This window comes from Pleurodeles waltl, chromosome 3_1 (genome assembly GCF_031143425.1).
Source record: "Pleurodeles waltl isolate 20211129_DDA chromosome 3_1, aPleWal1.hap1.20221129, whole genome shotgun sequence".
Classification (NCBI taxonomy): Eukaryota; Metazoa; Chordata; class Amphibia; order Caudata; family Salamandridae; genus Pleurodeles; species Pleurodeles waltl.
The window spans coordinates 1,937,245,819-1,937,269,189 of NC_090440.1; the positions used below are offsets into that span (position 1 = coordinate 1,937,245,819).

General features: G+C 43.8%; 1 protein-coding gene across 1 annotated transcript in view; it reads right to left on the minus strand.

The window, feature by feature from the left end:
• Positions 1–23,371, minus strand: part of LOC138285813 (dehydrogenase/reductase SDR family member 13-like) — a 233,119-nt gene that overhangs the window by 199,978 nt on the left and 9,770 nt on the right. Inside the window, exon 2 of the mRNA XM_069226211.1 lies at positions 3,481–3,599. Coding sequence (XP_069082312.1) covers positions 3,481–3,599 — 119 coding nt within the window. The remainder of the gene's footprint in view (positions 1–3,480; positions 3,600–23,371) is intronic.

Below are 23,371 nucleotides of genomic sequence, written 5' to 3' on the forward strand. Positions count from 1 at the left end.
TCAGACAGCGAGGTGCAGTGCACGTCATAGGAAGCGCGATGTCACACGGCTCGTTTATTTTGTACGGAATGAATAATATTGAATGCACAGGACGAAGCGAGATGGAGATCGCGCGAGGAAGGAGCGTGTGGATGTGGTAGGTCCCCGTTTTTATTTGTATAAGTAAAGTCTTTACAAGCCACCAGACAGTGACAATACAGTCCGCATACCACTGCTACTCACATGTATACATGGATATTTGCTGTGTCAATTTTGTCTATGTCCAAGTTATGCTTGGCTGGCTGTTGGGTCTTTTTAAGTGAAGGCAGGGGGTAGGAGAAATAGAAAAGAGAAGGGGTAAAAGAAGAAACAAGAGAGAAAGGATGGGAAGGTGGAAGAGGTTGAGAGTAATGAAAGGAAAGAACCTAAAGGGCAAAAAAGTGAGCCGGAATAAGAGGTAGAAATCCTAACGATAAACTAGAAAAAGAGGTAGGCGAGTAGGATATAGGAGGGATCGGAAAGAAAGGGTGTGGATGAAAAGTAAACAAGAAAGGCAATGGTGTAAAGTGACAGATACGGAGGGAGGGGAGAGAAAGAGAAGAACAACAAGATAAAGGGGTGATAGGAGAGGAAGAAAGGATAAAGGGAAGACAGGAAGGGAATAAAGGGCAGGGCAGTAAAAGTAGGAAAAAAGAAGAGGGCAATGAGGAAAAAGGTGCTTTAAATATGTTGTGCTTTGGTCTAGCGTGATGTATCTGGGTCTCCTTGTCTGGTCACAGAGGTACCTGTATTTGTTCAGTTCTTACATGAGGATTCCAGGTGGCAGGTACAGACTAGGATCTAGTTACCACAGTCACACCCATATTGGGTGGTCTAGCATAACGCATCAGTATCTCCTGTCCATCACAGAGGTACCTGTATGTGTTTAGGTCTTGCATGAGGCTTCCAGGGTGCAAATACAGAGGATCTAGTTGCCACAGCCACACTCATTTTGGATGGCTGATATGTAGATTGCTGAGAGGATATGAATTTTCTGTTGGGGAGGCAAAACGTAGGCAACTATATCATTTGGAACTGTGTGTTTGCATGATGGTGCCAGAGATTGTGTCTAATGTGTACTGATTATGTAGGGTGAAGTGTGAATTTACCTCAGTATAGGTCTGATGTTAATGGGGCAAGGCCTTGAAATCTAAATTACTTTTAGATGTGTTGGTTGCATGATGATACCAGGAGTTATCCCTAATGCCTAGTGTTCACATAGAAAACAGGGTGAATTTAAATTGAAATAAAGGTGCCCGTTGGGTGGAAAATGTGTAGCCAAAAGTCTGTGAAGGCTGTTAAACATGACTAGAGTACTGGGACTCAGACGGTCAGGGTGAAGTAAACACAACACGATCGGTACACTGACAGAAGATTTCAGAATCATACCAACGCTGCCATTTCAGGTGGCTCTGGCTTCATGCCAGTGCCCCCAATTTAAAATACATTCTAGCTCTATGGACCAAGAATTCTGTACTTGCCTTGCGTTCAGAAGAAGCTTTTGCTGCTCTATTTTCATTCCAGGTTTTTTGGGTCAATTCCAGTTTCCAGAATATTTAAAAACATCTTTGTACCTCTTAAGGCTCTAGTATAGTAGGCATCTCAAGTTACAAGTGTGCCATATTCCTAAACCCCAGTTCACAGGCCCTATTCATCAAACCTGTGGTTCCACTGAATACCCTCTGACCTGGAATAATTCAAATTCACCTGATCAGGTATTGATAAAATACAGGCCCTTGAAGTTTGCAACCCCCAGGAGATTGTGGTGCGCACCCTTATCCTCTACCACATAGTCTACCTGCAGAAGCCTGGGTCTAGTCTGGCCCCTAAATGGCCTTCACCATTCCCTGCGACTGTGCCCATTTCAAAGTGTCTCTAGAATCTGACTTGCTGCGTCTTAATGGTCGCAATTGTGCTGAAATAAAGTCGGAGCTTACCTAAGGCTTATATTCACCAGAAAGTATGCAAATTGAGACAAATAACCCACCATAAAAAATCATCTATAAGTCTGCAAACAAACAATGTGTCACAATGTATTCATTTTGGCACAAAAAGATTCATACCAACCATCGAAATACAAATCCCATAGGAAACAATGGGATTTATATTTGGTGGGCAGGATATCCGTCCGCTGTGATGGAGTAACCAGTACACCAAAATCTAAATCAGCCCATATTCACTATTAGCTTTGTATTCCTTGTTTCAATCTTCCCAGCATTTAAAGCGACCCAACCAATCCCCCCTTCTCCTCTTGTTTTGTTTCTGTTTCCCTAAGAACCCTGTGTATCATTGGCACAGAAACCAATGCGTTGCTGGCCATCCTGGTCTAGGGTTGTCTGCAGGTTCAATAGCCGTTCCGGCTTGTATACCTTCCTCACTGGCTTCTTAACAAAAGCTAAGTATGAGGACAAACATAAATCAAGGGTAGTAAAACAAATGTGAATGTTGCAGATTACTTGGGCAAACCTAAAATCTTTTCAGTGGTACCAAAGGCTGGCAACAGTGGCAGGCCATGGTCAAAAGCAAAACACAGAGCAGAGAGAATCTGCCAAGCCATTCGTTTATTTTCCTACATTCTGTAAAAAACAAAAACAAAGACCAACATGCAAATACAGAGGAGCAAATATTTAACTTGTCTCTGTGGAAAGAACCAGAAACATCAGAGGAGCTGGCCAAAACCTAAAGTACCTGGCATCCCTTGAGATATCACACCAGGAACCAGAGCAATCTAATAGTAGCAGAAATGTGACTCAATCGCAGGAATTCATGCCTCACCCCAGGGTTTAAGATAAAAGGCAACTAACTAGGAGACTTGGCGATTTCGAAGAAGGACTGCATGTCCTTTCAAACGAGGACAGGTACTCCAAAATAAATGACAAGGTTTTCATCAGAGCCGTGAACAGACCCCTGTTTAATCCATTGACTACAAAAGCGTCACAAGATAGGAAGCCAATAAAATTTGATAATCAATAGTAAAGACTGAAACTCTGAGGACAGGATTCAAAGGCTTGCTTCAGGTTAACTCCTTCCACTGCTTCTCAATGCTCAGATTAACTCCTTCCATTGCTTCTCTATGCTCAGGTTAACAACTTCCACTGTTCGTCTCTGCTTGAGCTTTTAGCTTTGGCACATTAGTCTTTCTGTAATGCCAATGAAGTGCATTATCTTTTTTGTAAGAGTGAAAGAGGAGCGGGATGTCAGGTAGACACCAGACCAGAGTTCACACACAAAGTCCTGCATCTGCTATGCCAGCTTGTGAAAAGTATTTACATGGATAGCACACTTCAGGTGTCCAAGCTCCACTTTTTTAAAGTAAAGTTAAGAAGTAAATAATCAGATTTGGTTTTAAAATGGAAGATTTTTGTTTCAGAAGATTAGGTAGGGTTTGTGCCCAAGACAGACGCTTCATGCAGCACAATGCAGAGTGCTGCCTGGTGAAGGACGATATTTGGAAGGCCTCACCTTGCGTATGTCGTAGACTGCACTCTCAGTTCGCTCCTTGCTGCGGCAGGCTAGTATGATGCGTGCTCCTCTCCGAGCCAGATCAACCGCAGTTGCCTTACCAATGCCTGTGTTCCCTCCTGAGAAAGGAGAGAGGGTTAAAATATGAAATGTGCCATTGCCTGTAGAATAAAAAAAGGACAATAATGTCAAGTTTCACTCCAAACAGCCCCCCATCTCTCCCTGCAACAAGAGATCAACTGACAGGAAGATAGATGAATGAATCAAAACCAGGAACCCAAGATTAGTAGGTCTCTGATGGAAACTGTCTCCCCCATTGAGCCATTGAGAAGGTGAATGGAAGTGATAAAATCAGGTAGTAGAAAGGAAGAGTAGAAATGAAGAAAAAGTAGGAAAACTGAACAATGGAAAGCATTAACAAAGAGACAAAAAATGAATTATGAATTAGGCAGGTGATTGTCAGTGGTGTGCAAAGTTGTCTTCCACCACTGAACTTTTAGAAGGTTTCTAATTTTAGCCCTTCATATATTTGCACAGTTTCCTGGTTTACATCTCCAAAGTGTTTTCCCCAGCATTGCAGGCCCAGTTTCCCCATGCAAATGATTTTCACTCAATAAACTGCTACTTTCTCTTTACCTTTTGCAGACCACTAAGGGCCGAGTTCACTAAGAAAAAAAACAGCAGATGTGTACTAGTATGCCTGGAAAGCCACGCCAGGCAGAGATTTTCATGCACACCATTAGGACTGTCTTTTTTGAGATGCCTATTTCCCTTGTGTAGAATTGTACATAATACACAATTCAGCAGAGAGGGACAGGCAGCTGAATATGCAAATGCACGTTTCTTCTATTCACGTTCTTTCTGGGAGGGGAACATCATTTTGGGTGCTGACAACCTTACAAGATAACAGTGACTTTTTCAATCCACTTTGCACCACTTGCAGTTGGCTTTTTGTTGCACATTTCTTCACAATTGTGATGAAGCAATTGGTAGTAGTAAAACCCTTTACACCTGCCAGGAATCTGTTTGTGCTAGGCATGGCAATGGATATTTCTAGCTACAAACATGCTTACAGTCGAAAATATCCTTGTGAATTGGGCCTGTGGTGAAGCACAGCTTATGCTGACCTACTTTGTTAGTGTTTATTTAGGATTTCTGTGACAAAATGTATCAAAAGTCAAGTGCAATGTATGGAGGTGGCAAAGCAAAAACTCTACAACCTACAGTAGTTTTCCGTAGATCTTGACGATGACTGAAGAAAAAAGGAAATTCTGCACATCCTTAGTGATTGTGTTGTATTAGAATGAGGAGTGCGAAGTAAGTGCTAAATGTACGTAGCATTTTGCACATCGCAAACAGCGAATCGGGCCATTTGTGACGTGCAAAATGCACTTTGGCATGTTCAAACCCATTTTTACGATTCGGTAAAGTATTTACCGAATCGCAAAAAGGGATTGTGAGTCGCAATTAGGAAGGGGTGTTCACTTCCTAATTGCGAGTCGCAGTCCCATGTATGATTGTTATGTGACCGCGAATGCGGTCGCAAAACAATCGCAGTTAGCACCAGTGTCACACTGGTGCTAACCCATTCGCAAACGGGAAGGGGTCCCCCTAAGACCTCTTCCCCTTTTGAAAAAATGAAATGAAAACATTTCATTTTTTGTTTTTGAAATGCATCTCGTTTTCCTTTAAGGAAAACGGGTTGCATTTTTTTAAAAAAACTGCTTTATTTAAAAGCAGTCACAGACATGGTGGTCTGCTGTGTCCAGCAGGCCACCATCCCTTTGAGGGCAGGCATTCCCAAGGGGGTCGCAAATTGCGACCTACCTCATGAATATTCATGAGGGAGGGCATTTGCGACCCCCCTTGCGAATCGCAAATAGTGTAATTGACGCTGTGCAACATAAGGTTTTGCGACTCGCAAATTGCAAGTCGCTCTGACTCGCAATTTGCGAGTCGCAAAACCAAACTTTCGTACATGTAGCCCTAAGTGGGGTGGGAAATTAAAATAGACTCACCACAGTGCAATGCTCTTTAACAGAAATACTGCATTGATATTAATTTTAAAAGCTGCTCAATGCAATGTGGTGTAGACCTAACAAACCCCAACCAGTGAGTTGAGGTAGGTGTGCTGAGCCATATGTATCACAACGAGGTATCCTACAGTATACATCTAATAAGGTTATTTATTGGAATTGAGGAAGAAAAAATGTAATGCAACTCACTGAAAAGTTATTTGTGCCTTCCATATGAAGGCCAGTGTGTAAGAAAGACAACATTGTGCAAAATGCCCTCTGAATTACATGCTAGTATGGATACCAACAAATTCAGAATTGTAGAAATATCCACTGCACCTCAACTCAGCATCTGGTGTACATTTCAGAAATACATAGGTTTCCTTCATACCAATTTTTCACTCTTCATATTTTACCATATGAACTGCTCTTCACTCTACACAATGAAAAACCAAGGTGCAGCTCAGTTGTTGGCACTGGGTACTTTGGGTTCTTGGAAAACATACAAACCCTATATATCCAAACAACAAGAAGAGTCTAGCAAATGGACCAAATAATGCTTTTGTAAATTTGCCAGTGTGACAAAAAGTTACAGATGAAAACGTCACAAACCGCTGTTTTCCTACGCATTTTCATATATTTTTTATTTCTACGGTTAGTTTCCTTGAGAAAATCTTGAGGTATCTACGTAAATGATGAACTGCTAAATTCAGAATTGTGTCTAGTTTTCAGAAATGTATAGATTTCCAGGGTCGCCCATTTGTTTCACACCTGTTTCCTCCACAATCTGGAAGTAGGTCGAAAGTACTCAATTTAGGAGAAAATACAGCAGTAAAAATGTTTTTTTTTTTTTTTATACAGCCCCTGCTTACTCCTGAAAGCTCAGAAAATGGTGATTTTAGCACATCAAATCTTTCGTTGATGCCATTTTTTGGCGGAGCGCTTTTTTCAGTTGTCCCCCCCTCCACAGAAAACAACACAAAAACAAACACAACATTGACCTATATTTTCACAATTTTTGCTGTCGCCTCCAGGGGAATCCACAAACCTTGGCACTTTTAGAATCTCCATTATGCTGGTAAAAAAGGACACAAATTTGGTGTTTATACCTTGTGTGCGAAAATAATTTATGGAGGCCCAAATACGAACACACTTGGAATAGCCAAAAAACAGCACTTACGATTGCTCAACATGGTGTACCAGCCCTAAAAAAATCATAACGTTAACAGACCTGCATGTCTAGTGGCTTGAATAATCTACTCGACCTAACTGCAATATACCTTCCATGGACCCTGGTCTCCAGTTGTGTGATCCTAGGCAAATATTCCGTTTGAGAAAAGTCAACTTTTTCTTCATTATCACATGAGAGCACATTAAAATATGTGGGTTCAGCATTTCAGCTGAAAAAAATAATTATTCAGTTTAATTTAATACACTAAGGCCCTAAATACGAGTATGGCAGTCCATGGACCACCGTACTCGAGGTGGTGCTCAGACTGCCGCAACCTTGGTGGTGTGACTGCCACATAATGATGCTGCCGATCGAACCGGAAGCATACTGCCACCACCGCCACGATCAGAGATCCCGATAGGTTAGCAGCATTGCAAGTCTTGGTCAGCCACAACAGTGCTGAGTTCGGCACCACCGTGCTGATTAAGACTTGCCTTTCTGCCGGCCTTTCCATGGCGGGGACCCGCCACGGAAAGGCCGGCAGAAAGGCCGGGAAGGGGCCACAGGGGGGCTGCTGCACTGCCCATGCCTATGGTTGCATAAGTGTGTTGCAATTTGAATTACAACTTTTTGAGACTCGACCTATGAATGACCAGGTCAGTTCATAAAATAAGGACTGGGTGGGTAACAATCTAAACTACTGCTTGAGTATTAGTGAGATAGGTCACATTTTGTGACTCACTCTGATTAGTGGCCTTCACTGACATTGTGCACTGCTAGGGTAAGTAGACCACCATGTCTGTGAAGCCCCCACCCCCCTGCTTTTTTTTTTCTCAATGCAGCCCGTTTTCCTTAAAGGAAATGGGGCTTCATTTAAGGAAAGAAGTTTAACTTTTCCTTTAAAGGTTTAAGAGTGGGCAGTGGTCCCTGGAACCGCTGCCTATTACCCACCAAACCTTTTTTTATTTTTTATTTCACAGAGGACCCTTTTCGTTTTGCGAATGGGTTACTACCCCAACTCAGGACACAGTAACTTTTCAATGTTTTGCGACCAGGTTACGACTACAAAACATTAATACACTGCATACCAAAATAGTATTTGGAAGGGACGCCCCCACCAAGTCGTTTCAAAATAACGATTCGGTATTCAGGGTCTCAATCCCATTTTAGGAGTCTGTAAAAGTTTACCAACTCCTAAAGAGGGATTAGTAAATAGGAATACACACTTCACAGTTGCAAATTCAGACTCAGAGCATTTGTGACTGACCATAAAAATGATTTGTACAACTGATCCACAGTGTGCCAGGAAATAATATGATTGAGATTGAGGGAACTGTAAATGATTGGGTGTAGGTGAACATTTGCAAACAAAGGTAGCTGTGAGTAGCAAGGTGGGTGTAGGTGACTGACTGCGGGAAGTTGTGAGTGGTGAACTGTAAGTTGTTAAGAGAGGTGAAAGCTGAAAATAACTGAGATTCTATGGACAACAGATCGAGTGACAGGAAGCTATGATTGTTTGTTTGACTAGGAGAAATATAGAGGTCCGAGAAGTTGTGAGATAATGGCTATTGTAATAAGCAATCAGCTGGAATAAAAGATCCGAGGCAGTGGTTCTATAACAACATGACTGTGACTGATGGAAGAGGAATGCTAAGAGTCACAGTATGTGGATGAGATTGTGTAATAAGCTACAAGTGGATATATAAAAGAATGCACGAGCAAGGACTTCTTTGAGTGTCTGCATCTAAGGAGGGAAAAGCTGTATGTGGTTCAGCAACTGAGGGCACTCATGTTGGAAATGACTGTATGTAAGTGAACATATTTAAATATGTAATTGACACACGCTAAGGGTAGGGAAAACATGTAATTTATGAAAGGTACAGGATGCTTTGAATTAATTAGTATTCCTATGTGAGCATTCCAGGGTAAGAAAATTTATAATTTAGATTAGACAGGGATTGAGGTAAGGTAAGCGGAGTTAGTTGCCAAGTGTCTGTTGGTTAGGCAAATTAGGGCCAAGAGGTGTGAAAAGATGAGCAGCTATAGATGAGCAGGTCACAGGAGTAGAATTTGGGACAAGACAAATTCCTGTTGAGTAGGTAGGTGATTGAGGGCAGTGGAAGAAGCAGGTAGTTGAATGTCACTAGAGGGCAAATTAGGGTAAGGGAAGCTGGGAGTCCCTGTGGTCAGGTGCTAGTAACTAAACCCACTGACTTTTGCATTTTTGTTACTATTTTTGTTTTATCCATTACAAAACATAGTTTCAAATTCCAAAAACAAAAAAAACACATTTAGATGAACTTTTCACAATTAACACGGGATTACCCGGTAGCTCTGCATTTGAGAACAGGGAAAATTGTAAGTGGACTGGTGTCTGTACTAAGTGCATGAGCAATATAACCTCCCTGAGTGCCTGTTCAGGACTTGCTCGGATATGTGTAGGGTCCTAATCAGAATGTATGGACTTTTAAGTTACTGGCCGATATCTGTTGCGAGGGTGCAGTTTGTGTTGAAGGTCAGGCCTTGGGTAGAACTCTTGTTTGGGGCTAGGACTAGGTCCTGGTAGGTCGAGACATAGTTTCAAATTTCCAAATTTAAGCTCATCTGTTTGGACCCAGGTATCTGAATTTGTGTCTGGGGTCAAGTGTGAAGGGGAGTGAGCCCAGGGTCAGGAGACCACAGGCTACGGTCTAAATTGTATGTTCAAATTAGGAGTCCAGCGTTTCTGTAGTGGGACATGGGGGAGATGCATTTCCTGTGTTGTGTACCATGAAAGAGGGTCTGCGTCATGTTTTGTGTGTTGAGAGGGAAAGTTCAGAGTCTGTGTTCTTTACCAGGGTGAGGGTGCAGAGACAATGTTCAGTGCAAGAAGTGTTAGTCCAGAGCCTGTGTTATACAAAAGGAGTGAGTATCCAGGGTCTGGGTTGAGTGTCAGTATTGTGAGACCCTGTGTTGTACGGAAGGGCTGGGAGCCTATAATCTGTGTAGTTTATTGGAGTCCAAGGCTGTTGTTTAATGCCAGGGTGAGAACACAAGTCCTTTTTTTCTGCTAGGGTGGATGTGCAGGACCAGTGTTGTGTATAAGAGTGGGGGTTCAGGGCCTGTGTACAGTGGTGGCGAAACTTCAGGGACTGTGATGTGCCTTTTGGGTGACAGTCCAGGGTATAGGTTGAGCAGCAGGAATGGGAGTCAATGGCTTGCGTTGCATACTGGGGAGTGTTAGTCCAATGCTGGCGCTGTGTCATGGTGAGAGTCGAGATCCAGTGCAGTGTGTTGAAGTTAGTATTCAGGGCCAGTGTAGTGTGTCTGACCCATTTTCTGTGCCAGGAGAAAGAGTAAGGGCCATGTAGTGTGTTAAGGGTGAGAGTGCAAAACCTTTTTGTCTGAGTGAAGAATATATTGTCTGACTGAAGAGTATATTTGAGGGACTGCCTCAAGCAAAATGCTCAAGCAGGCCAACGCTTGATTTCCAACTTTGTGGAACTCTGTTCTTCATTGCACAAAGGGGAGAAAACTGTGGAGAGCCATATTTATTAACAAGTATTGGGAAAGTCAACATGTCCCCCCTCCAACATTGGGACCTAATGGCTTTGCCAATGTGTTTCAGCAACGCTCACCAGTGCTGTGCTCTTTCCTGATTGTGTGAAGACATGACAGCCACTGACCATTTGCTTAACTTTTTATTTACTGATTCAAGATGGCGATGAAACTTTGATTGATAAATCATTTTTACAAAAATAAGATTTTTAGCACAAAGCACAAATATAAAAAAGACAACTTCATGGGTAGGGTAGCAAGAGTGAATAGGGGGAGCAGATGTGGGTCAAAGAATAGAAGGGCACTGCATGAGGGAAAAAGCAACATGGTGGTGGGTAGAAAAGCACGCATGAAGAGAAGACCTTGGAGCGTGGGGTGGGGATGCACACAAGACAGCAAGAACAACCCAAAAGTGAAAGCAACACAGGAGCGGGAATGAAGCACATGCCACTGAGAACAGCCTAGAGCAGGTAGTGTTGGGTGTAGAAGTACAGAACAGCGAATCAGAGTGTGGGGGTGGGTATTTTGGGGGTGGCTGAGTACACTATGTGGCGAGAACAGGCAAATTATGAAGCATAATGAGTCACGTTTTGTGATCTTATGTTTTTGTTAAAATCTGCAGATTATGCAGCAGAATGGATTATGTGGCAAATCCATAAGTATGTGAAAAACACTGCAACTGCACAGTTACATAATTCCAGAGGCCCTGGCTATGTGGTACACCTGCGTGCCCGCTGTTCAGCATGGCTTAAATGTTGGTGGAGTGGCATAAAATAGAGTATAAGGGGTAAAGTAGACTGTCGTGGAATGGAGCACAGTGTGGTAGAATGAAGTACAGTGTTATGGAGTGGCTTAGAATGGAGTGACTTAGATTTTCATGGAGTGGAGCAGCGTGTCAAAGCGGAGTGATGTAGAGTTGAGTGTTAAAGAGTGGAGTAGACTGGCGCGGAGTAGAATACAGTGGGGTGGGATGGGATAAAGTAGGGTGGAGAAGAGCGGTGTAGAGTAGCATTGAGTGGAGTTGTGTAGAGTGGAGTGCCATATATTGGAGTAGAGAAAAGTGGAGAGGCGGAGAGGAGAGTGTTGTGGAGTAGTGTGGAGTTGAGTGGGCTAGAGTGTTTTGCAGTAGAGTGGAGTAGATCATTGTAGAAAATTGGGCAGAATATTATGAGAGAGGTGCTATTTCCCTGTGCACAGTTGAAGTCATCACCATCATGCAACACTTCCAAAAGATTCACACTGCCATTTATTTCAGTTTGTGCACAACAGCCAGTGTTCATGGATTATTGCATTGTGCAACTTTTAGTAAATCTGCCTTGTGATGTCCCATTCAGAAGAAGCCATCTGGTAGGCCTAAATTAGTTGGGGTTTGGATCGTGTGTTCCTCAATGACAGGTTTGAGAAAAAGAGAGTCTTATTGACCCAGGTGTAGAGACAGAAAGTTAATGCATTAGTGTCTGAGTTTGGATCCAGGGAAATAGGCCTAGGCAAAATTTAATGACGCAGGCGTAATTTACGTAATTTAGGAAAACTTGTTTTACACTGTTACTGGAAATCTAGAAATGTTACTACCACACCACTTTGCATAATTGCATGCTATTTGTGGTAAAAGAAATTACCACAAAAGTGCAATTAGCTGTAAAAATTCACTGCAAACGCAGGGGCACAATGAAATGCTAGTGGATGTTGTTCAAAGTACTTGTTTAATTGCATTCTCACTCCAAAAACTGATGCAAGGACGCATTTTGAACAAATTTGCAGTGTGTGTAATTATGCATAATCCTGCATAATTTTGCTATAATTTCACATACCTACACAAAAGAAAATTTCATACACCCCTAGAATCAATGTTTTGTGAGTTTGGTCTGTGCTTTGCTTTACTACAGACTAAGAAGAAATACACAAATACTGAAAGGAATTTCTGGTATGCAACCCTCTCAGTCTGAGAAACACATTCATCAAGGCACTTTGCAAGGTTTGAATAAAAAAGGTCAATTATGGACAACACAAGTGCACATTTGAAGAAAGTCAGAGCGGTGAAATAAAAGTGTACTGCTTTACTTTAAACTGAGAGGAAACAAGAATAAAAGGAACTCCACAAATACAGAGCTCTTAGTCCGAGTAATACATTTATTAAAGCACTGTTTCAGGTTTGAATAGAGGAAGCACGTAGGTCAAATGCAGCAACACGAATACACTTCCAAAAATAATCCCAGCCGTAGAATAAGAATTCTCATAAAAATAAATAATGAAAATACACTACTTTAGTCCTGGGTTATATATCTGCATATACAGTGATTTTATATTTATGCACAATGCAAAGTTAGAAATAATAGTCAAAAAGAATTCATCATCATGGGGCTCACTTGCTTCATCTCCTTGCCAGCAACAGGCCGTGAACCCAGTTTCCCTCCTGAGTTCAATATTTCCACAGTCGTCTAGTTTCCTCCTCTTATATACTTTAAACAAGCAGGAGAGGAGAATTCTAGAAATCTCCCCCTCCCATCCAATGGGTTGTTGTTCAAACGCTGGACAAAGCAGATTGGTTTTGAGAAGGGCACATTGAAGATTGGCCACATCCCAAGGTGCTTTTCCAAGACCAGGTTCCTTGCCGTACCATAAACATCATCCTGGTATATCCTTATCTATCTCACACCCCTCCATGTTATATTCTAGCCCTTGGTGAGAAAGATCAAGGAGAGTGAAAACATGAGCGAAAAACGCATTTCATAACTTGTGCGTGGAAAAATACCTGTACCTCCAATGTGACGGTGGGTGAAGCTAAGTTAAGAACAAAAATGGAGTCTATAATCAGAATAGACCTGGAGGTCACCAATGTGACGGTGTGAGAAGGTAAGCGGAGCACAAAATTGAGTCAGTGGTCAAGATGGAGCAGTGGTTAAATACAGATATCATTACAGTCTGTGAATTATTGTAGCTGGTGGTGTGGTAATCTACGTATGTCTCAAGGCTCTCCAGAATGCACAAGTTGTGCATGTTTGGTCTAGGGCAAGACATATGCACAGTATTCTGGCTTTTCAATAAGTAACACATTTCATTCTGGGACTTTTAGTATATGTGTACAAGAACAGTATGAAAAGTGCTGTTGGATACAAGGCTCAGACTCACAGTGCTATTGGATTTAAAGCAGAAACTGACTGAAAATATCAGGATACAGGACATTTGCCAATCAAAGATAGGCCAGGGATGTAGCTACAATTGGTGCAGCAGCTGCAGTGCACATTGGCCCAGAGCTGTGCGTGGGCACATTGAATCATGATGATGCTGTACTTTGCTATTGCAAGAGCAAGTCAAAGGGGGTATTTTCTTTGCTTGCACCAGGGCCCGTGACTGGATTAGGCATACCCTTTATGCTGGTCCCACGTAACAGCACACTTTTCTCCCCCCACCCCGCCATAGAGCCTTATACCTCTTTTACTTGAAGACTTCCGTCTGATCAGCTCCTCTCAGTCTGTCCGTTGCTGGCTTTCTTTGGTCTCCTGATTGGAATGTCACCCGGGCTTCAGTCTGTCCGTGGTTCTTCAAGGATGTTGCACATGGGATCTCTGCATAACACTGCCATGCTTGCTGCCATGACATTATTCTAAAGTGACTGATAATAATCTTGTGAACTTCCCTCTGATTGAGAATATGCTGATTTGTTGAAAGGAAGCTCAGGTCAAACCAATCGCTTCCAAGTGGAGAGGGGTGGGGAAGAAGATCTACCTAACTATTATTGTGAAGCCATTTTAGTGATGTCTGTGAGCATGTTATTTTAGCAACTAAGCCTGCTGCCTGTACCCTTTAGCCTAGTAACGTCTTCATTTTATTTTTATTTTTTTCTTTTAGCAGTGGCCACATTTGTGGTGATGTTTTATTTTCCTTTATCTTGCTGTCCTTTCACCTAGGAGCATTTACATTTCTTAGCACTGTGCTTTTTCCAAGGATAACATAAGATATGATTGTCGGCACAGGTGGTACACTGCATCTCTAACGTTCACAGAAACATATGTGGGACACTCTCTCAGAACATCAATTGTTTTATTATAAACACATTTTCCCGTCCCTTGCACGTTATAGGGAGGTTCCAGCCAGATAACCACAACTGCATGCTGTCTGACTTTGTTACAGCTGCTCGCTGAGACCACCGGTTCCCTAGCCTACATGGGGATGGTGTCTCTATAGACAACAGGCTTCTCCACTACTATCATACTCCGGTATGTGGGATGATGTCATCCCGGGGGATCCTGCATGGCGGATTTGGGCTTATCCTGCTGTGCTCTAACATAGACCACTAGTAGTGTAGGTAGATATCCTATATCTCGCATAGTGACAGTATGGTGGGACTTTTCTTGTGGTTCACTTTTCTTGTCACCCTTTTGCTTCTAGTATGTTTCATCATCCAAGTTATTGCATTTCATGTTGTTTTATCTAGGACACAGCTGATTCAATAAATCTTATTGAACCATTACCTGCCTCTGTCTTTGCATGTGTGAGACGAATGTAACTGAGAGAAAAGGATGAGATCTGATCCACCGCGATTTCACTGAGAAGTCATAATGTCATGTGCCCAGTTGCCACAAATCATCCCTGTTCTTGGGCAGAGATGAGGTGCCGCTATCTGGCCAGAAACGGAGTAGGCCGACAGTTGTCACATGGTGTGGGATTGGACTCAGTTCCCTACAATTTAGGTGATGCTGCTTCCCAAATCCTGCAGCCTCACTGGTACAATGAGACCCAATGCGACACTATAACCTTGTAACGGCGAACAGGCTAACACGCAACTGTGCATGCAATTATGTTGCCCTTGGTTTGCTCTATTAAATAACTTAAAATCTGGAGACACATCACTAGGAACATTTTGCAAATGTGCTTGTATTTTTCTCTGCTTTTAGTGTAAACCATGATTAGTGCCTAAAATGTTTTGTGTTAAATAAAGGCTTTGATGTTGTTGGAACAGAGAGGAATGTTTATGATGCTTGGCTGCACGCTGAGAATGTGTTCACACTTTTCACAGATGTCCAAAGTTGAATGGGAACGCTAGAGAAACAGTGTTTTGAGGGCCAGGGTGTCATTCTTATGCCTCCTAGATGCAAACGTTTTGAAGAAACTTGAATTTAGAGCGATGTAAAAGACTGGACTGTTATACACATTTACATATGTTTAAAAGCACATGCAGTAAAATAGCGCAAAGATCACTTTAATTATCAGGGAGTTCTTTTGTTGTCTGCTTCTTGTATTTCAAATGATTGCCTGTCAAATATCTTTTGACAGTAGCCAGTGTTTAATTTGAAAAATAAAGTGCCATGGGCCCTTTGTTCGAAGCCTTATGTGGCAAAAACCAAGGCTGCTAGTAACTATTCCACCTCATGCCTCTAATCCACCACCAGACACTTACTGTACCTTTATCTCACTATTGCTTTTTCTCCCTTGCTTTCTCACTTTTTCACTGTTCTTCCACCTTTCTCTGTCTCCTCCTTTCCCACTTTTGTGTTTTTCTCCCTCTTGTTCGTGATCAAAGCCTGTTGGGGAAACATAAGCGCAGGTCTCCAAAAATGTGTGCTGGTATGCCGCACCTACAACCACCGGCTCAAATTAAGCACCACCACCAGCTGTTACTATTTAACATGCTTTTAAAACACAGGTTCTCTGGCTCTTTAATAATTCACATATAATGAGATGTGTGACACCCTGATTCATTGTTGCAATATTACCACAGCCTATAAATAGGAATCAATCTTCAATCCTTTTCACTAATCACTGAATAACTAATATTGATAAAAGTGCAAAATAACCAATCCATTTCATTTTGATGATAGTATCGTGCCTAAATACAGTGCCCTACAAATATACTCCTAACAGAAATACAGCTTGACAGCAATCATTCCAGAACAAATGACTGGTCAAATCCCACAGAATGTTTGCATCAGGACAGCAGCTATCAGTGCAGCAGGTCCAGTGGCATCAGGTCAAAAGGCGTGGGGGGCCACACATTATGCATGGCTATCTTTTATCTTGCTTGCATTAGGACCCATGAAACGTTTGCTACATTACTGGTATTCAGAATGATCGGATTCTCCTTAAAGTCTATTACTTTCCTTTAAATGATCATGGTCCTCTAGGTGAGATACCATTTGCACCAACTGATTATGTGTTACAGAAAATGGTAATTTATTATCTAAAAATATCCTCCTTCAGTATGCCTGAGCATCTTACAATTACTCCCATCAATCTATCAGTGTCATCCCAGGTAAAACCCAGACCCACTTGCAATCATATGCACCTGCGTCTCATTTATAGACCTCCATGCAATTCAGAACCCAATTTATAACTCCCTTTTGACTGAGCACAAATATTTACTGAGAACATTACTGTACTTAGGCGTAAATGCAATTACTCCTGCTTAACTTTACACCAAAACTGTGTGGAATTATGCAGTAGCAATTACGACAGAAGGGAGTTAGGTGGTCTTCATAAGGGATAAAGGAGTAAATAGTTTGGTTGGGTGATAAGGAGAATGTAACAACCCCAAGCTTTGCGTGGATTTAAGAAAATGATTGCCTAGTGTGGAGAAATGTTTCCCTATGGAGGAAAAAAACCAAAAAATGTCTTCATCTGGTGCAAACTTTTACTACATGTACATTTCCACTTTGGAAAAATTACTGTAACCAAGCAGTATTTATTAAGAAATTACTACTAGTTCAGCTGTTGAAAAGAACACCACTCTCCACTCTTATGGTGGCCATGGACGCATTAACTCACTGACATACCCATCCTTTCCAAACTCATTCATTCATCCATATGCTTTTTATTTATCCAATCAATTGACCTTTTATTCACTCACCCATACACAGTCTCAAACACTCTGACTCGTTTTGACATTATAAAACTCAATAATTCATGTAAATATACACACAAAACTGAATCATCATTGAAAAACACCGTTTGAAAACTAGACAAGCCCAATAAATTGGCTTTGCCAGCCAGTTGAGGGAGCACTCTAGTTGGCACTGCAATCACTCCAAACACTTGAGCCAATCAAGCAAATCAGTGGGTGAAGAGGGCAAGCCGTCGTTATCCTCACGTACAAAAATTATAGTAATAAAAAAGAATTTAAAAAGAGTTCACCCTGAAAGCCCACCCTGGACAAAGTGACACCTGCTGGCCAATATTAGCTGCCTTAAAAAAAGCAAATCTAAAAACATAATTGTTTGACACTTTTTCTCTCCTGTTGGATTTTCCAAAATGTGTTGTCACTTCCAAGCAGGTCCCCCACCAAAGCTTGCAGCAGTAAGAATAGTTTCTTGCTTGCTGAAAGGGCTGCTAAAGATACTATTGTTTTTTACCTTGCAGCATCAGATTTGGCGAAGTTATAAAGAAATCCAGAGTTGCATATCACCTGGATCTACAACTGTATGTGCCCTTAGAGAAAATGTCAATCTAGCAAAATCCATCGGAATGTACTACATTGTTCCCAATAGTTTGCAAAAGTTATATTTCCCACATGGATAATTGTCTGCCTTGCTGTATAAATTAATACTCCTTTGCCTCTTAATTTCACCTGGACTGCCTAAAGTGCTCTGGTTTCTTTATAATTAATATACTGCTTTGAGCATTTAAGATGATATTTGTTTTTACCAGTTATTATAAATGAAAATTGAAAAATAAAAACAATAACTATATCAACCAGTGACTTATATTGCAGGCAGATCATTGAAGCACATGCCATGCTTATTTGCACATAAAAGAAAACTAATTTAATACTTAGGCCCTCATTATGACATTGGTGGTAAGTCCTGCTTACCGCCATGCCAACTGCCGCCAACATACCGTGGCAGTATACCGCTACCCATATTATGACCCACACATAGAAATCCGTCACTATACGGACACAAACACAAGTCCGTCAGCCCAGAGGTAAGTGATAAAATGGCGGTAACAAAACCCACACCGTTACACCAACAGAACTACGCCCACAGCATTATGACTCACGAATCACTGCGGCGGACATTCAACCGCAGTAAACCATTGGCGGTACATACCGCCACGCTCAAAATACACATACAAGACAATACCACATTGGACAATTCAAACTACACACACCTGACACTCATACACACACCTACACCACCCACATCCCTTTAAGACTCAAATAAATTGACAATGGGGAGAGACACACCAAGAGCACCCACAGAACCAGAGCCACAGAACACCATCACCCATACACCATCCACGCACCTCACAGCACACACCCTAACACATCACCTCACACACATCACCTCACACACATCACACACAATACACCCCTGGCACCACAAAGACACCCCAGGTTCTCAGAGGAGGAGCTAAAGGTCATGGTGGAGGAATTCATCCGGGTAGAGCCACAGCTATTCAGATCACAGATGCAGCAGACACCCATTGCAAGAAAGATGGAGCTATGGCGGAGGATCGTGGACAGGGTCAACGCCGCGGGACAGCACCCAAGAACAAGGGATGACATCAAGAAGAGGTTGAATGACCTAAGGGAGAAGGTGCGTTCCGTGGTTGCAAGACACCAGATAGCTCTACAGAGGACTGGCAGTGCACCCCCACAACTAACAACATGGGAGGAGCAAGTCTTGGCAATCCTGCATCCTGAGGACCTGGCAGGAGTAGAGGGAGGACTAGACTCTGGTAAGTCAGATCTTTACTACTTTCATCCCCCTACCTGCATGCCATCACATACCCTCACTCCCATCACGCCACCACCTCCCACACACCCCACCATCACAACCCACCCATCCCAGTACCCAGCACTGCATGCACCACCAATGCATGGACACCACTCATAGACCTGCATAGACACCCATCACCACAGCATGCACACTAGAGAGTCACCTAGCTCACAAAATAACTACTCACACACAGTAAAGCTCACAGGGCACTCACAACCATACAGGGCAACACACCCATACACAAGATGTCACACGCAGAAACAATAACACTGCATTTACATCCCCACAGGTCCCCCACCCAACGTCACCAGAGAGGAGGTGCCAGCAACATCCAGTCCCCCCACAGAAGAGGCCCACAGTGATGACAGCAGCTCTGGACACCTGGATCAGGATAACCAACCTGGCCCATCAGGGACCTCTGGACAGTCGGTTACCCAGCCACAGTCCCATACCACCACAGAGCCTCCCCCTCAGGAAACACCACCACAGCACCCTCCCAGCAGGCCCATACCTCTGTCCTCAGGACACGTCAATCAGCAGTGTGTCCACCACTACAGGGACCCCAGGCAACCCCACAAACACAGGACGATCAGGGACCTGGGGTCAGTGGCAGTGGGCACACAGTTCAGGGGACAGAGGCACAGGACAACGAGAAAGCTGGGAGGACTGCTGTGCGACAGGGGGAGGACAGGCCCAGGGAACCGACTCTCCACGAGGCACTCATCAATATCCTGGGAGCATACCACCATTCCTGGGGATCAGGAAGGACCTGAGGGACATCCACACCACCCTGGTCACCATTGCAGGGGTGCTGCCAGACATGGCCAACACCATGAGGGAGGCAGTGGCACACCAACGGGCCTCTGACACTAGCCACACTGATGAACAGGCCTCCACCTCAACGGACGCTAGTGGACAGGAGGTCCCGCCACAGGAACAACAGATCACCAGCACCCCTCCCCCTGCAGGACATCCACCCCGCAAACGGTCCCTGCGATCAAGGCAGAAGTCAGAGAACATTGCCAAGACCCCGCCAGGAAATAAGACTCTTCTGATTGTCACCCTTGTGTCCCACTCTGTCATCCTGTCCACCTTGAACTGCTATTGCTCCACTTCCTATGCCCCCTTGAACAATGCACCTGTGATCCACATAGAATGGACTCTATCCTGGACATTCCTCCACCATCACCCCAGCCCACTGCACATCCCCATTATATTTTCAGCAAGTAAATAAACACCACTTAAAAAAACTACACATATGTAGTATGTCAAATGATTTTAATATGTATTCCTTTTACAATCTGTAGACATTACAAGTAGACTGTACAGTAATGTATACATAGAAATTGTAGTGAATCCTACTTCGTTTTAATGGGATAACAGGAGTTAGCTTAGCCTTTGGCTTGCAGACTCGTGCCCCCGTCACCTAGTGACTTTTAACCTACTTAGCTTGCTCTGTCTTAGCACATTTAATTATTTATTTCTTCTAAGATGGCTGCCTTGTTTAGAGTTAGGCCACTTGTTATGAGTTACATAAGGCGTCAAGATCAATCACCAAAGACAAACAAACAGTAGGTGTTCATACTTAGGGATTTTCCCTCTCTATACTTTCGAGGGATTGTTTATATTAATTGCCGTCCCAAGCATGTCTGTTATCTATTGTTTGGGAACACACCTACGTCAGGGGTCCTTGAAGATCTGTATAAATATATCGCACTTTGGACAGATAATCAGAGGGATTCCGACTAGAGGGCATCGCCACCATCGCTGATCTCGATGCTGCAGTCGTCTTGACGCTGACCTAGTCTTCGTGTCCCTGCGGAGTCTGAGATAGAGACCTCATTCCAAGGTAACAAGGGTTGGGGGCTCCTTTCATGGACATGGCATTGGCAGATTAGGTTTAACAAACCCCACTCTCCTTTAGGTAGGAGGTTAGGCCTTTCACATTAGGGTATTAGGGCATATTACATCTCGTATGTCTTTTCTATGCATTGCAAGATGGTGGGGGTCTTAGTAATAATGACTCTTGTCTTCACAATTCTGTTTCTTGCATTATTTATTATCCTAATCATTGCAGCCCATGCAACTTATCGCAAATTGCAGTTATGTTGAATAAAAACTATTGAAACTTTACTGCATCTTTGTCATTGCCTGTGTTTGTACGAGACATGATATATCTGTGAGAAAGGGGTAATCTCCGTTTAACCACGACACTCCCTAAGATGTCTTACTCTCGAGTCCATGCGTAAAGGCTGTCACAAATCACCTTTTAATATTGAGTTTCTGGTGAGGTGCTGTTAGTGAGCCGGTAAGGTTGGGACAACAGTTGCGACTTGTTGTAGGAAAGACCCCACACCCATAGACCAACATAACTGGGTGGGGACCATGGGCTCACCTATTAACCACACCCAGTGCCTCTGGAGTTGAGCCATCACATCTGGGATGCTGCTATTCTTCAGGATATAGGCATCATGCACAGACGCAGGATACTTTGCATTCACATGGGAGATGTACTGGTCCGCCAGGCACACTATCTGCACATTCACAGAGTGAAAGCTCTTTCGATTTCTGGACACCTGTTCACTTCTCCAGGGGTGGGAACAAAGGCAATATGTGTACCATCAACTGCCCCAATAATGTTGGGGATATGTCCCATTGTATAGAAGTCAGCTTTCACTGTGGCCAAATCCTCCACCTGGGGGAAAACAATGTAGCTGTGCATGTGTTTCATCAGGGCAGACAACACTCTGGTCAGCACGTTTGAGAACATTGGCTGGGACATTTCTGCTGCCATGGCCACTGTCACTTGGAAGGAGCCACTTGCCAAGAAATGGAGCACAGATAGGACTTGCACAAGATCAGGTCTGGCTCCAATTGGGCACACAGCTCTTGGATTGTGGCCCTATCAAGTCTGTAGGTGAGGATAATGTGCCTGTCCTCTACTGTTGCCAAGTCCACCAGGGGCCTGTAGACAGGGTGATGTCGCCATCTCCATCTCCTATTCATCGTCAGCGGTTGTACTCTAGTGGGCAAAACAATGACCATCTGGTCAGTTCTTAACATTTCCTCAATGTACAATGCATTGCATGTTGTGACAGAAACAGTATCTTTATGTTTATTCCAAAAATGTGCTTATGTCGGCTGTGACGCAGTTAGGTGCCATGGCCTGCCCACCCCTGAAATGGCGGACGCCTGTCCTATGTGGAGGGACAGGTGGAAATGAGGTAATGCCACTGACATTGTGCGCTGTTGCGGGAGGCGGTCGAGTACCGCCATGCAACTCCTCATAGGTTATCATTGGACCCTATGGGTTACAGTGGCTAATGGTGTTGTACGCGGGCAGTGACGGTACGCACCGCCGCGGACGTGACCGCCATTTTCTATTTGTTCACTCACTTGCTACCTGACCTTCAACAGGAGAGGACCTACACTACAAGTGCTGCTGTGACCTGTGTCTGGAAGCGACCATGGCTCGCGTCACTGGGGAAAGGGCCCCTACCTTCACCGCTGCAGAGTTGGAGAAACTGGTGGATGGGGTCCTACCCCAGTACAGATTGATTTATGGGCCTCCGGACCAACACGTGAGTACACTGTAGGCATGATGCATGGGGCATGAATGCATGGTGTGATGTGTTTGAAGGCCTCGTGTAAGGGCGGGGTGAGGGAGGAGTCCTGGGCAGCGTGCAGCATGTATGATGGTCAATGTATGTGCGTAAGGGGATGGGAGGGATATGGTTGGCCATGGGTGAAACATTCCGGACGGTATGACTGATACCTTTTTTCATTTTTCTGCAGGTCAGCGCCCATCAGAAAAAGGGTAAATGGCGTGCCATCGCCAAGGAAGTGCGGACCCTGGGGGTCTACGGCAGACGGAGCACCCACTGTCGGAAATGGTGAGAGGACCTGAGACGCTGGCAAGGAAGACGGCGGAGGTCCAGCTGGGGATGGCCTCCCAACGAGGAAGGGGTGCCCGTCGAACCCTGACCCCCTGATGTTCCGCATACTGGCAGTGGCCTATCCAAAGCTGGATGGGCGTTTGAGGGCATCACAGCAGCCAGAAGGGGGTGAGTGCAGTTTCAAAGTCTGTAAATTGCGCGTGGTGGGGTGGTCTCTGGGTCAGGGACGTGGGCCTGTGGTTGCCCCTAGACCAGGCCGGACATTGCAGGGTAGGTTGCATGTTGGGCAGGAGCTGATGCACTCCACCCCCAAACATGCTAGCGGGCATCTACTACTGGGCAGGGATCTGTGGGTCTCAGGTATGCTGCTTTTGGCGTTAGGTATTACTGCCCATGGCCTGGTGACTAGCATTGTAAGTGGTAAGTGGTAGTGCACCGCCTAGTGCGTAGGGCTATCCCCTGTGTGTTGTGTACGCCAACGGTGGTGTTGTTGCTGGCATTGACCAAGTGTATCCTCTGTCTCTCCCCCACTCTTTTTGTTTTTTCACCCTGTCCTTC